The sequence below is a fragment of the Cinclus cinclus genome, chromosome 5, assembly GCF_963662255.1.
Source record: "Cinclus cinclus chromosome 5, bCinCin1.1, whole genome shotgun sequence".
NCBI lineage: Eukaryota > Metazoa > Chordata > Aves > Passeriformes > Cinclidae > Cinclus > Cinclus cinclus.
This window is the reverse complement of record NC_085050.1, coordinates 30,943,243-30,958,271: the sequence shown is the minus strand read 5'-3', so window position 1 is coordinate 30,958,271 and position 15,029 is coordinate 30,943,243. Positions and strand designations below refer to the sequence as shown.

General features: G+C 36.0%; 1 protein-coding gene across 2 annotated transcripts in view; it reads right to left on the bottom strand.

Moving 5' to 3' along the window:
• The window catches only part of FAT1 (FAT atypical cadherin 1), a 96,421-nt gene that overhangs the window by 22,706 nt on the left and 58,686 nt on the right, over positions 1-15,029 (bottom strand). For both annotated transcript variants that reach the window (XM_062493545.1, XM_062493546.1), the window contains 6 exons: positions 11,100-11,375; positions 10,658-10,868; positions 4,124-8,191; positions 3,314-3,510; positions 1,846-1,999; positions 197-430 (listed from right to left, as the gene is read on the bottom strand). In XM_062493545.1, coding sequence (XP_062349529.1) covers positions 197-430; positions 1,846-1,999; positions 3,314-3,510; positions 4,124-8,191; positions 10,658-10,868; positions 11,100-11,375 — 5,140 coding nt within the window. The remainder of the gene's footprint in view (positions 1-196; positions 431-1,845; positions 2,000-3,313; positions 3,511-4,123; positions 8,192-10,657; positions 10,869-11,099; positions 11,376-15,029) is intronic.

The following is a 15,029-nucleotide window of genomic DNA, read 5'->3' as shown; positions in this document are numbered from 1 at the left end:
TTCCAAGCTACTAACACATGGAAGTCAGGTGTTAAATGATTTAGCAGACCAAAATATATCTTTCAGGAGTCTAATCCTGAAGGTATTGAACATCTGTCAGCTCTACTGAAACACTTGACACCTCTCAAGATAAAACTAAAAAAATAACACTGTAAGTCTGAGAACCTGACAAAAATATCAGTCTAAGAATGCATACCTGCATCTGCATCTGTTGCCTGCACTCTTGTCAAAAGGGTTTTAGGCTCTGTGTTTTCAAATACTGTAATGGAGTAAGTATCAGTTGTGAACTCTGGAGCATTATCATTCACATCTTCGAGAGTTAGGATAATGTTAGCTTGGCAGAATCTTCCTCCTCCATCTGTGGCTTTCACTAGAAGATGATGAACTGCTTGCTGCTCACGATCAAGTGTCATTAATGTTTTCAGTTCACCTACAAATAGCGTAACACGTAAGTTGATGCAAATTGCAAGGCTTAAGTACCCCTAACATGTTTTCAGAGAAGCTGAACAAGAGTTTTCATGTTTACAGTAATTTCATCAGTGGCTAAGTCAACAGCTGTACTTTATTAATGAACTCCACTTTGGGCAAAGCATGTAAGTGACCTGTCTTTTCATCTCAAAAAGGTTAAGAACTAAAACCCTTTATTTTTTGTCCTAATGCTCTTGAAACCAAAATTAGCTGAAGTTAAACTCTCTGATAGTACAGAGAGAGAATGTATATACATGCAAAACCCCATGTGTGTTTGTGCAAAGAAAATTTAAATGCTAGAACTCTGGCTTAAAAAAAATGCAAGGTTAAATCCATGTCTGTTTTTTCTGGGATACTTAGTTGTATTCCTTCCATAGCCATTGGTATTTCCTCCTCTAACATTCCATGAATAAACACAGCTATTCACCAGGATGTCTCAACTGCTACTACAGAAATACCTCTAGAACTCTATCACATACTTTCTTTCTGAAGTGATAGAAAGCATGAGAGGCTACTACTATGTATGTCATTGTCTCCTTATGAGCATTTCAAAAAAGTATTATGAAACACTTCTTGTGAGTATTCTAGCCCTATCAATTCTCAATTTATGTAACAGAACAGCAGCACATCATACAGGTGACATTCAAATATGAAAAAACCCTGCAAACCCATGAAGTAAGGTCCTCCTCCTTTATTTTGTCACTGAAGTCTTCTAATTGCTTCTACTTGCATTACATTTTTGTATTCATCTTATTCCATTTTTTTCTACGCTGTTTACCTTCCTACTGCATGTCTACTGCAGCCTGCACAGTATAGGATTTTGGCAATAGCTGTGACCTCTACTATAATACATAACACACAAACACCATGAAGACCGAAGTGAAGCAAGTTAAAAGTTAATCTCATTCTGATAAAACTGGGAGCACTTCTGGTGTTTGCTATGGAAAAGAAATTTGTTGCTCCACCTAACCTCATCCCATTTAATTTTCCAAAACAAAACATGGCAAAGACAATCTGAAGGAAGATATTTTCAGTTACAAACCATGATTGCTACGACTACTACAGGAAATATAAAAAAGAGCAAAATTTATGGCATACTTTTATTCCAGTGACTTTGGCATCAAAGTTTCTGGCTTCAGGGCAATTACCCTATTTAAGCTTTAGTTCTTCATATATTAAAATATTTGCCTTTTGCCTGACTTTATTCAATATATTATTAGTATTTATGTAGTAGAAAGTCACATTTTAAACCGCTGTACAATAAACCAACCCTTAGTGAAAAGTTTTAATGACTGACATTTATGTCTTAATGTAATAGCAAAACAATTTATAAAATGAGGTGACTAGAATCTTGTATAATGTATAAAGTATTATTACCCGTGTCTGGAGTGAGTCTGAATTTTTCTGCTCCTGTGCCATGCAGTGTGTAAGTAATTTCAGCATTGGAACGAATATCTGCATCTGTAGCAGACACCTGCATTATCAGTTTTCCAGGAAGAGCATCTTCAGGAACTGAATCAGCATATAAAGTCTGCAAGATTTTAAAATTACATTGAAAAACCAAACATACAAAGTAAGCAAAGCTTGGAAAGGGGAGGGGAAGAAGAAACAATTGAGCAAATAATGTTCTGTTTGCATGTTTGGTAACATATAATGTGAACCGGAGGATGAAAACACCGGAAATTAAAATAACTCATGATTTTCTATTTAATTACTTCACATTTATTAGATTATTCAGAAAGGAATTTAATACTGCAACTGTAGGGACTCCTGAACTGCATTGCTCAGAACTCTAAACACTTCTAACTGATTAACTGATAGTGGAATGTGCTCCCAAAATAGGAGTTACAAATTTTTGCTAATTTCACTTTTATCTCTTTTGGTGGATCATCTTTTCTAGGTCTGTCTCCTTGATATCTGCTCTTTTAATGACACAAAAGCTTCTAAATTAAAAATAAGAAAAAGAATTCAGAATTTAATGGCACTAAGCACTCTTAAGCTCAACCATGTCAGGAATGTGCATTACATTATAAGCATGAAGACCTGTAACATAAATATTAACAAAGGGGAAAATTAAAGGGAAAAAAAGCTAAAAATACTGACCTGCCAGTCTGTGTATAACTGCAATCATTTACACAGAAGTAACCAACATAAGCATCAACTAAGAAAAAGAATCTTGTGTTCATTCTATACTTGTCCTTCCTAGTACAAGGGAAGATTTCAACCTAGTAATATCAAATCTGTGTTCAACTATGAAAAGTCCAAAAGAGGCAATAACACATCTTTCAGGGGCTATCTTCCCGAGTTCTTTCCATTCCTTGTTTTTCATGTCCATTTTTGCAGACTATAAAATCTGGTATAGCAGACAGTTTTGTAACAAGAAAACATTTATGGCTTACAAATTTTTGGTGCTGTTGACTGCAATTACAGGGTAATGTTCCACCCTTTTCAACTATTTTATCACTGGAAATACGCACATATTTCAACTAAGCAATGGGATTTAGCTTTCTTTAAAAACTTTTCTTCTTTCATAAAATAGAGCATATAAACTATGATGGCTGCAGCTTAAAAGAATTTTTTTAAAAGAATCAGCATATGAGAAATGTACTGCAATTCACCTTATTTCTCTCAAATACTCACTGAGTGTAAATGAATTGTCTTTAGATTTTAAAAAAAAACTGTTAAGTATCTTTTATTTGACAGCATTCTATCTTAACAGTCGAAATTTTTATTACTGGTTTAAAAGGAATAGCTATTTGTCAGTCTCCTGAGAAGCATTTCAGAGAAAATGTAAATTTTAAGTATGAAAGCAAGTGGGTGATGGAAGATACAAGACTCTGCCTACCTTTTCACAAACAGGGCTATTATCATTAGCATCAAGGACTTTAACTTCCACCACAGCTTTAGCTGCAAAGGTCCCATCAGTAGCTGTAATATTTAGAAGATAATTATCCTTTTCTTCCCTGTCCAGAGGCTTTTTGACATAGACCTTCCATTCATTCTGTATATTTTCAATAGCAAACTGTCCCAAAGGATCACCTCCTGAAATATGAAAATAAGTACTTATTTGATGATGGATATTTCTACTAATACTCTATCAAAATTAAAGTATAGCTTATAAAAAAAAGCAAATAAGCAGGCACTCTGCGGCTTTATGAGGAGACAGCTTCGTTGCTTCATTTCCCAGGTAGAAATTTTCAGTAGATGCTCACAAAACCAATTGAACTGTGGCCAACAGAATCCCTAAAAATTAATTTAGAAATTCATGTAGCATTATAGAAAACATCATATCATGACATACACTAAATAAAAAACAATAAAATACTCCACTGGAAATTAACAGCTTATTATTTTGTGAAATTTCTTCCCTTAGTTCTTTAACTACATCACTAATCTAAGTATAGTTTTTAAAATTAAATTCAATATATAAATACTATACGGAGAAAGGCATTTTAAGCAAGGCACACACAAAACAAAACCAACTAAAACTCATTTTTCCACTGAAGTTTTTAGTACTCATATTAAGATGCACACATTCTCTCTTTGCAGCTCTATGGTTTCAAACACTTGCCAATCTATTCAAAGATTAAGTTGTATCTCCCATGATTCCAGCACCACTAAAATGGTTATTCTGACATTACCCAAAAAGATTTACCTGTGATGTAATAGAAGACTTGTCTATTGGTTTCTTCTGTATCAGCATCTGTTGTACTCAGGATGGCAATTACCCCACCAGGAGGGTCATCCTCACTGACTGTTCCTTTATATATCTCTGCAGTAAACCGTGGAGGATTGTCATTCACATCTGTGACAGTAACTTCAACCACAGCCATAGAAGACAGTTGAATTTTTTCACCCCGGTCAGATGCAATCACTGTGATTTCGTATTTGTCTTGTTTCTCATGATCAAGTTCTTTCAGAGTGGTAATCCAGCCAGTTTCCATGTTTATGGTAAAAGACTCTATAATGTCTAGCTCTTGAGAAGGATCCAAGATATAAGTAACCTGCCCATTGAGTCCAGAATCTAAGTCAGTTCCTTTAACTTGTATGACTCTTGCTCCAGCTGGTGTGTTTTCTACAATGAATGCTTCATATGGGTTGGACTCCAAAATGGGTTTGTTATCATTTGCATCTTTTACTTGAATGCTTACCTCTACTGAGGAAACAACGTTATAATCTTCATTTGCATACTGTGCTTGAATTGAGAACTGGTACCACTTAGTTGTTTCATGATCAAGATTCTTCTCAAGTTTCAACTCTCCAGTCTGTCGGTCAATCACAAAAAAGTCACCTCTGTTGCTTTCAGGAGTGTTCCCTTTAATCAGACTATATACTAAAGTCTGATTATGCTCTGCTTTGATAACATCTATCACAGTTCCAATTGGAATGTCCTCAGAAACAGTATAAGAATAAAATGGTTCTGAAAATTTTGGAGGAGGCACTTCTGGTGGGAGTATTCTAGCATAGACAGGAACAACTGACTCTTTTTGGGGGGATCCACCATCAACTGCTCTAACAAGGAAAGTAAGAAACTCATTTTCCAAACCAATTAAGCTTTCTTTCGTAGTAATTATACCAGACAATGAATCAATTTCTAAGTTCTCTTCTACATTTTCAGACTCTGCTTCAATAGAATATGTGATGTCTGCATTTGTACCTTCATCAGCATCAGATGCCCACACTTTAATGACTGAAGTACCCCGTGGAACATCAGACCCAATATTTACTTCATACTCCGTTGCTCGGAATTGAGGAGCATTATCATTGTCATCTGTAAGTATTACATTAACAGTACAGAAAGCAACTTTCCCTCCTGAATCTTTGGCCATTAAACTAATGGCAATTACTTTTTCTGCTTGTGTTTCACGGTCAAGTTTTTCAGAGGTAAATATCTGCCCCCTCTCATTTGTATAAAATCTGTCTTTGGCAAAGTCATTTACAATGTGGTAAGTCATGTGTCCGTGTGTGCCAGAGTCTTCATCTGTTGCTTTAACTTCAGTAACCAAAGTATGCAATGGAGCATTTTCAGCTAGTTCAACCTCATATTCATTCTGACTGAAAACAGGACTGTGCATGTTGGCACTGATTACAGTTATATGGACTTGGGCTGAGCTTCTGAAGACGCCATCAGAAACCGACACATTAAGATTATAATGTGACTTCAGTGTCTGTCTGCGTAGGTTTGAGATGGTGATAATGCCAGTTTTACTATTAATCACAAAGTTCTTCTGATCATTGCCTGTCAGAATGGAGTACTCCAGCTTGTCAACATCTGAACTGTCTGCATCTGAGGCTTGCACACATGTCACAAAATGTCCTCGAGGAGCCAGTTCACTAATTTTGGCTTCGTAAAGCATCTGGCTAAAAACAGGGGGGTTATCATTGAGATCAGTTACATCCACAGTTACAACAGTATCACTGCTCAAGGGCAGCATGCCACCATCTATGGCCCTTATTAGTAACTTGTGTTGCTTAATTTGTTCATAGTCCAAAGCTCTTGCTGTAACAATGAGTCCAGTGCTGATATCTATATGAAAGTAGTCATGACTTTCACTATTATCCTCAATCAAGTGATAGGAAATTCCCCTGTTGGTTCCAGAATCGGCATCTGTAGCACTCACTTGTGCAACAGATGTTCCAACGACAGATGCTTCAGAAAGTGTTGCAATGTAAGACTGCTCTGTAAACACAGGAGGATTATCATTGATGTCTTCCACTATTATGTCTACAAACACATCAGCATGTGCCCCATTTAGTGAGTCAGTTGCTCGGACACTCAGTTTATAGGCTGGATGAGACTCAAAGTCAAGAGGGGCAACAACATTTATGACTCCAGTGTTGAAGTTGATAGTGAACTGATTGAAAGGATCTCCACCTGTGATGCTGTAAAACACCTTGAGTCCCTCAGGGCTGTTTGCTTGTACATGTACCACAGGGCTATGGAGCTGAATGTTTTCTGGTATCTCTGCACTGTAAAAAGGCTTTTCGAACACTGGCATAGCTTTACTCATAACTGTAATTGGGACTGTAACTTCAGTTGAAAATGCAGGGTCTCCTCCATCTTTTGCCACTACTGTGACCAGATACTCCTTATTTAGTGTGTCTGGTTCAAACTTCTTCTTCAGGGAGATTTCACCAGTGGGATCAATTTGGAAATGTTCATGATGTTCTTTGAGATAGTAATGCACCTCTCCATTTTTGCCTGTATCTTTATCTACTGCTGTCACACGTTGAATAACATGGCCCGCTTCAGAGTCTACTTTAACAACAGCATAATATGGAAGATTGACAAAAAATGGAGCATTATCATTTACATCTTCTACTGTGACTCTAACTACAATGTGTGCAACAACTGATGGCTTATTTTCCTCTGTCACTTCCACGACCACATCAAAAGATTCTTGCTGTTCACGATCAAATGGTATTCCTGTTGTTGAAAGGACTCCTGAAGTTTGGCTTATTTTAAATCTGCTGTCTGGATTTAGAATATAGTAAAACAAAGGCTTATTTATTTGACTCCCTATAGCAGTAACAACAGCTATTGTTTTTGCCTCTGTGGAATTCTCCTGCACTGTTGCAAAGTAAGAACTCTGTGTGAACTTCAGCTGGCTTGCCTTGCTTTCTTTCACATTAATTTTTACAGATGCAGTGCTTGCAAATCTGCCATCGGATGCTCTCACTGTTAATTCATATCTGCTTCTTAACTGAGTTGTGTTTTGTACTGTTATATCTCCAGTCTTAGGGTTTATTGAAAATTTTTCTCCAATGTTGCCTTCAATAATGGAATAAATTAATTGGGAAAAAATGCCTGAATCTGCATCAGTGGCATTTACACTGATGACTTTCACGCCTTTGTAAGTTGGAACTAGAATGGATGTCTCATATAGCTCTCTTGAAAACACAGGAGGGCAATCATTGATGTCAATCACATAAATAGTAACATTAGCTGCATATTCCGCATATAGACGTGGTATCCCTGTATCATGTACTTGCACTGAAAAGTGGAAAATATTTGTCTCTTCATAGTCCAGACTCATTACTGTCCGAATGGCACCAGTGCTAGAATCAATGGCAAAATACTGGCGGACAGATGGTTCAACAATTTGATAAACAAGCAAAGCATTAGATTCTTTATCAGCATCTGTAGCTCGAATTACTAATGGGATATTCTTGTCAGTCAGGACCACACTGTTAATTGAAGCTGATTCACTGATGAGTCCTGTATATTCAGCCTGCATAAAAATTGGTGCATTGTCATTCTCATCCCGAAGATGGACCAAAACTGTTGTATTACTGGACAAACCAGCCATGTTTGTTCCTTGCACAGTTAGAGCATAAGAAGGCAAAGTTTCAAAATCCAGTATCTTCTGAGTAACGATGACACCTGAGTTGGGGTTGATAGCAAAGGCATCATCTGTATTACCATCTTTTATTTCATAAACTACAGAAGACTGACTGTATGCTACAACCATTCCCACAAAACTGCCAATGTTGGCACTTTCACTGATTTCTGTAGAATATTCTCTGGCTGTGAATTTTGGTGAGGCATTATCAGAAACTGTAACAAGTATGTGCACGGAGGTCACTTCGCTCATTGGAGGATGTCCTTTATCTGTAGCTTTTACCATGAGGTTGTACTCTTCCTGGTTACTACGATCTAATTCCTTTGCAATTTTAATCATACCCAAAATGGGATCAATAAGGAAGGAATTTCCAATATTCCCTGTGAAGAAAGAAAAAGCAATTAAGAAAGAGGTATACAGAATTTAAAGGGATGACTGCTTATTTATCTTTATACTTAAAAAGACATAGAACACAGAGACTATGGAAGTTTCTTAGTATTGCTTGATAAACATTTGTTAGCTTGTCTGGAAAGTTTTCTGTAATCAAGAGCTGGCAGTAATTCTAACTTTACTTCTGGAAATTCTGCATAAAATATAGTTAGCAAAGCCATCCAAGTCTTGAAAATAAATGCAAAAATTTTCTTTTAACAAACAAATATTGACTGTAGCTGAAAGGAGCCTATATTCAGAACTTAACATTAGTGGAATAAAAGTTGCATTTTACAATCTAAAACAGCTGGAATGTTGTGGGCAGGAAAAAAAAAAGGGCTGCAACAAACCTCTGTGAATCTTAATTGTTTATACCAGTATTTAAATCACCGCTTCAAAAACAAACTTTTTGAATTGGACTAACAGTTACCTCTTTCAGCTTCCTTTTGATACACAGACAAGCTATTCCCTGTGATAATATTAGAAGAAAAACAATGCCTGCTGAGAACCAGCTTCCATTTAATATAATATTTGCTTCAAATTTTGAAATATACAGATTAAGTACACTGCATACAAGACCCTGCTCATGTATTAAATATGCGAAGACTTAACATTTTACTTACCTAAGAAGTTGTATTACATTACATGATCTCAGCATGAAAAAAAAATCATTAAAAATCTCTGAGTTCTGCACACAAGTAGGCAAGAAGGAGGTTTTGTGTTTCGTTTGGGGTTTTTTACTGTTGTTTTTTTTGTTTGGTTTTCTTTTTTTGTTTTTTTTTGGTTGTTTTTTTTTTTTTTTGGTTTTTTTGGTTGGGTATTTTTGGGCTTTTTAGAGGAGACTTTAAACACACTGGCATTCTTAGAATATCCCATTACAAATCTAAGCAGCCATTACAAGCATTTAAGGAATGTTCCTTCCATTTGCTTAGCATATCAATTATGATGCTTTAACCTCCCAGTAGATCACAATCCTATAATATAAATCTTACAGGTCTCGCTTTTACTCCTACAAAAAGCTAGAAAAAAGGAACAGAACTGCATGTTACTTCATTCTAGACTGCAGGCACATGCATTTTTTCTTGTCATTTTCTGGCATTCATAAAACAAGCACTAACAAAATGGGAAAGGCAAGAGAAAAATTTCATGGACGTTGGTGTCCTGCTCAGTAAATGTCGTATTTCTAGAAACAACAGAAGAATCTCATGTATGAGACACTCAAAAAATTCAGTCTTGTCACAGTATCATAATCACAGCTTTGTTTTAATACAGTGTTAAAATATGGTTTTATATGAAAACAGCACTTCGGGGAAGAAAAATTTAATAATAAATAATTCCTATCCTTTACATAGCAATTTACATAAAATTAAAAAAAATCTGCACATATCACTTTGCATGCAACAGTAATTGAGTAACTTTTTGCCTGTTGCTGATCTCATTAATATACAGTCTCTTATGCTTGTTACTGGTATTTTTATTTTAAATTCTTTTTTGCCTTGAAAGTAGTACTTCACATAAAGAATGAAATTTAAATAATTTTTCTTTTCTAGTCATGGTGTCTACAAAGCTTAGGACCTTGATAATGGTGAACTTGCATTAATTCAGATTTAATGGACTGAACCAAAACCCACTTCTGTCCGGTAAGTGAACTCAATCAATGTCATCCTGATTTCTAATATTAAAAATTGCCACTATTTGAATCACACTGTTGTATGCAAGTTCAGAAACATACTTTGAGGTTAAAACTAAGGAGCAGTTCTTTCCTAGCTTGCAATCTGGAAGGAGTCTTAATGCCAAATTAAACAGATCTTGAAGAATTTCTCAAATATTTTAATAAGATAGAATAGCAGTCCCACTACAAAAATCAGCCAGAGAGAAGTATGGAAAGCAACCCCTTCTTTGCTGCATCTATCAGAAAGTTTACCTTAAAAGTTGGGATTATTTAAGAGTTTGGTACATGCATATTTAAGTTATTTTTTAGCTCCTTATTTCTGCATTATATTAAACATGAAAGCATTTGACTCGGGCTCTTACTCCATTAATCAAATCCTTGCTTTGCCTATGCCACAAAAAATAAGACAATATCAAAATAGAATGCATGTTTTAGACCTGAACGGAACAATTCTGTAATTTCTGAAGAAATTACTCGTTTTGAACGTTTAGAGATGGCTTTGTCTTCCCCTACTACTAAACATGCCAAATGTATCTAGAGGATAACATAAATAGCTCACAAGTATATAGATGAATATTTGTTGTTTTCTTTTAAATACTCTGAGGATGCATTTTCAGTATATCTCTCAGAATATGGCATATAAACCTGCACTGCCCCCTTTTTTCACAGGTATGTTTTTACACATCTACAGTTGAAAAGGTATCAGCGAGTTCAACAGACTGAAAATGTGAGAAAGTGAATATACCTGATTCAATAGAGTACACAATTTCTGCATTTTCTCCTTTGTCCTTATCTAATGCTGTAACCTGGAGTACTGCTGATCCAACAGCTGCTGACTCATACACTCGTCCTTCATAGGAAGGGCTGGTGAACCATGGAGAGTGATCATTTGTGTCACTGACATTGATGACAATTCTGGCGTAGTTGCGCTTCACAGGAACATCTTGATCTCGAACCTGCAACAGTCAGCACATCACTAGCAATGAGCACTGCTATTTCAGCAGTTCACCAGATATTAGTAATTATTCAAGGTGCAATCAGTCACAGAGTCCAAGACTACATAAAAATTAAAAATACAATAAAAATTAAACATACAAATAAATGTTTGAATTATGGGGATAAACTAAAATGACACTTAAAAGTATCTGTTTGTCATTCACAATAGAAGACACCTCACACGTACTTACCATTATTGTGAGAATATGCTGATTCATGGTCTCATGATCCAGTTTTTCTGAGGTATAAAGGGATCCAGTTGCAGGGTCCAGACGAAATTTTTTAAGACTGATGGGATCAGTACTGCCCTGCATTGTATAAATCAGTTTATTCTTCTCATCTCTGTCTGTGGCACTGACTTGCAGAATTTCTGTCTCTGGTAAGGTATCCTCAGGTATAACAACTTCATATTTTGAAGCAGAAAACTGAGGCCTGTGATTATTTGTGTCTATAACTTTGATGTACACCTGAAATGATACAATGGGAAGGGGAAAACATTGATGATATTTGGTAAAAAAAGAGATGAAAATAGGATATTTCATTAAAAATCAGACCATAATATTGAAGCAAAACCACCTCAAGACAATTTTACTTTGATGGGAGGAGGAAGAGAGATCCAAGACATGTAGGGAAGAATGTCACTAAAGCCAAATCTGCCTCACCTTCCCCAAAGTCAAACCAGAAATCTGTACTACCAGAAGCATCTTATCTAAGACATCTTAAAGGGAATGATTTTTGTCCAAAGCAAGACGTCAAAAAAATCCTCTTTAATTTTGCAATCAAAAAATTAAAAATATATAATATGGATCCTAGGGTGGGCAAAAATCCTGTTTTGGGGGTACAAATTTACAATTTTAAGAAATGTTTTTTTCAAGGCAGTGCACATATAATACTCCTTCTTGCCCTCACATAAAACCCATCCTCTTTCAGCCCCACAAATCTACAAGCCTAGGCAAGAATAGAAAAGTGGTGGAATTGCCACACATTATTTTGAAGAAGTGGTGTTGTTTACTATTCTCCAGCAATGTAGCACAGTTTCAGCATAGCTCACTGGTCACCAACATGACTGCTCTGAAGTTACAGTTAAATTAAATCAGATGCTTAAATTGCGTCTTCGTAGAATATTGCTCACTGGAACCACACAAGATCCATGCACCCCCACTTGCTTTTCACAGCACCAAAGTTTTGTATAAAAAGGGTAAGACAGACCACCACCATCCTGCTCCTTCAACAGCGATAACATCGGACAAGAAACAGTAATGCAAAGGAGTTGGCAAGTAGACAGCAAATCCCCAGCAACACACAGCTAAATTCAAGTTCTTTATGTGCTGCACGTACAGCCATGCTTTTATCCATCCAAAGGTTAGGTGCTTTGTATAAATTTGTAAAGTGCTGGATATAAACAGGTTTTTAAAATATGCACTTACAATACTGTAAGTGGGTTAAATCGCTCTTTGAAGACACTTACTGCTTTCCATTGGTAACTGGTGGAGTTTACAGATGTAATTTAGACACCCAACTGCATGCAGAAGAAACTAAACTAGATGAATCCTGATGGTGGCAAATAATTAGAAAATACCATACCTCTTGCTACAGGAAAAGAAAACGTCAACCTTGCAAAACGTCAACCTAGCATCTTACTCTGAAACTGAATCATTTGCCTCACTGATAAAATCCCTTGCAAGGTGTTGCTATGGAGACTAAGGAGTTTGGTTTTGTCATGGATTAGAAACAGATTAAATAAAAGAAACAGAATAAATATTGACTTTCAGTGGTGAGAAATATTAATGGTATGTGACTCGGGATACCTATTAGGACAAGTTTTTAAATATATTAACTAACAAAATCAATTGGAAGATGACAAGCAAGAATCAGTATTATATTAAATAATGTGGTCTTTTTATATTGTCATAATTAGACAGGATACAATAAAGCAACGCAAGCACAGTTGTTAGCTTCTTTTAAAATTTTGTATACATAAAATACATTTTAATGCCTCTTGGAAGAAATAAGACAGAAGAGTCTAATACACACTCAAAGCATTTGAGTAAAAAAAGCTGCTCACGGAACATTTGTGCTCAGGAAAATTAAAAATTATACAAAATGAAGATGAAGAAACAGAAAAGGAAAAGCATAAAACCCCAACACTCAACACAAATCAAACTATAAAAAATGTTTACATAAAATAAAGTTTTGAAGGCCATATACAATTGCAACACTTCATTAATGTATACCATGCTTTCAAAAATTAACTCATTACCAATTTTTTATTACATTTCCACCCTCAAGAAATTATTAAGGTCATACTCAGGAAAGAAACAAAGTGAAAAGACAAGGTGTCAAATGCAATGAATTTAAATTGCTCTTTAAGTTCATGTTTATTTCCACTCCCAAATGAGGAAGCACAGAAACTTAGGTTAAAATTGGAAGACAGAAGGTATGCAACAAGAGAAATTCTGTTACATGCATCTTCGGAGCAGAAGCCATGGCCACCCATGCCGCTGGTAGTACACAAAAAAAAGAAAGAAAAACAGCATTTCTGGAATGGAGCACCACAAAAAACCCCATGCAGACTAGTAAATTTAATGCCAGGAATGTAATGACTGTAAAACCAACATCAGTACCTGCAGGACTAACGATGCATTCAATGAACCAGCTTAACTGAAAAGCGAGTCATTGACCATAGCATCAGGATTTAGCATCAACTCGAGTATTAGCTAGCAAAGACATTAAAATGACACATGAGGAGAAATCCTCCAGAAAGTACTGTTGGGCTAAGCAGATAAGGAGTTAGCTCCTCAAAATGTACAGCATTATTAAATATTAATTATTAAAAATAAATATTGCCAATAAATAAACATAGCAACTAAGTCACTATAAATTGTTAGCTCAGGTATTCCATTACTTGTCATATTAGATGCTCAGGCTGCAGTTTTTCTCCACACTGCCAAAAACAACTACAAATACACAACTTCATATATTAGTGCAATCATTTCAAATGCATGCAAAATCCAAAGTTTATCTTCTCTTCAAGTGAAGTGTTTTATCTGCATACTCAAAGATTCATTTTGCTCTCCGTGATGCTATTACTTTATGTCCCGGCACAAATTCTGGTGGACAAGCATAACATGACCTGATGGGTTCCCTTTTGGTAACTTGTCTAACTCTGCACACTGGGCTGCTGTTATAAGGGCAGGGGGAAGGAATTACCCCCTTCTCTTTGACACTCACTGGTGGGAATGTAGACCCACCACAGTTTTAAGACCTGCTGTACAGGAGAGACCTAGACAAAATGAAACAAATCCAATGAAAGGTCATTAAAATCAGTGGGGGTTGAAAAGAAATCTGTCCACAGGAGGGGTGCAGGAAAGAGCCAGACTCTTCTCAGAGATGCACAGTGAAAGCACAGAAGGTGACACTCACAAGCTCCAGTAAGCGAAAATACAACCAGATGTAAGAAAAAAAAGGTTTCAAGGAGAGTTGTTAAACATCAGCAAGTCGAAGAGGTGGTGTACCTAGTCATCCCAGGCAGTTAGAACCTGACCAGTCACTGGAAAACTTGATCAACTGTTCAGTTTGCTCTGCTTTGACCAGGAGTTTTAACTGGAAATCTAGGGGCTCTTTCCAATCTAAACTGTTAAATAAATACTAAATAAATGTACTATGTAAACCCCATTTTCAATTCAGGAATTCTTACTGAGGCTAAGTGACAGGTGCTAGATGTGCAATTACCTTTTAACCGTAAGAGGACCGAATTTTCATGTAAACTGTTAAGACCTTGAAGTTAAATGGAAAGCACTTGCAGAAATAACTGTAAGTAGTTTTAAAGACCTATACAGAAAAATATGGTTTAGTGTGTCTGAGAACAAAACACACAAAGAATTTGTATTAATTCTAACATAATGTGGCACAAAATAAAATTAGCTATTGAACATTTCTCAGTGAAACTGTAAGATTCAACTCAAATGAAACACACTAATCTCTTAAAAATAGTTGCACATTAAGGAGGCACAATCTAGAAAAGCAGACCATAACATGATCTTTCAAACAAAATGCTCTGGAACCAAAGAAACTTCACCCATTTTGCAAAAATATGCAAGGGCCATGTTGCACAGATGCCT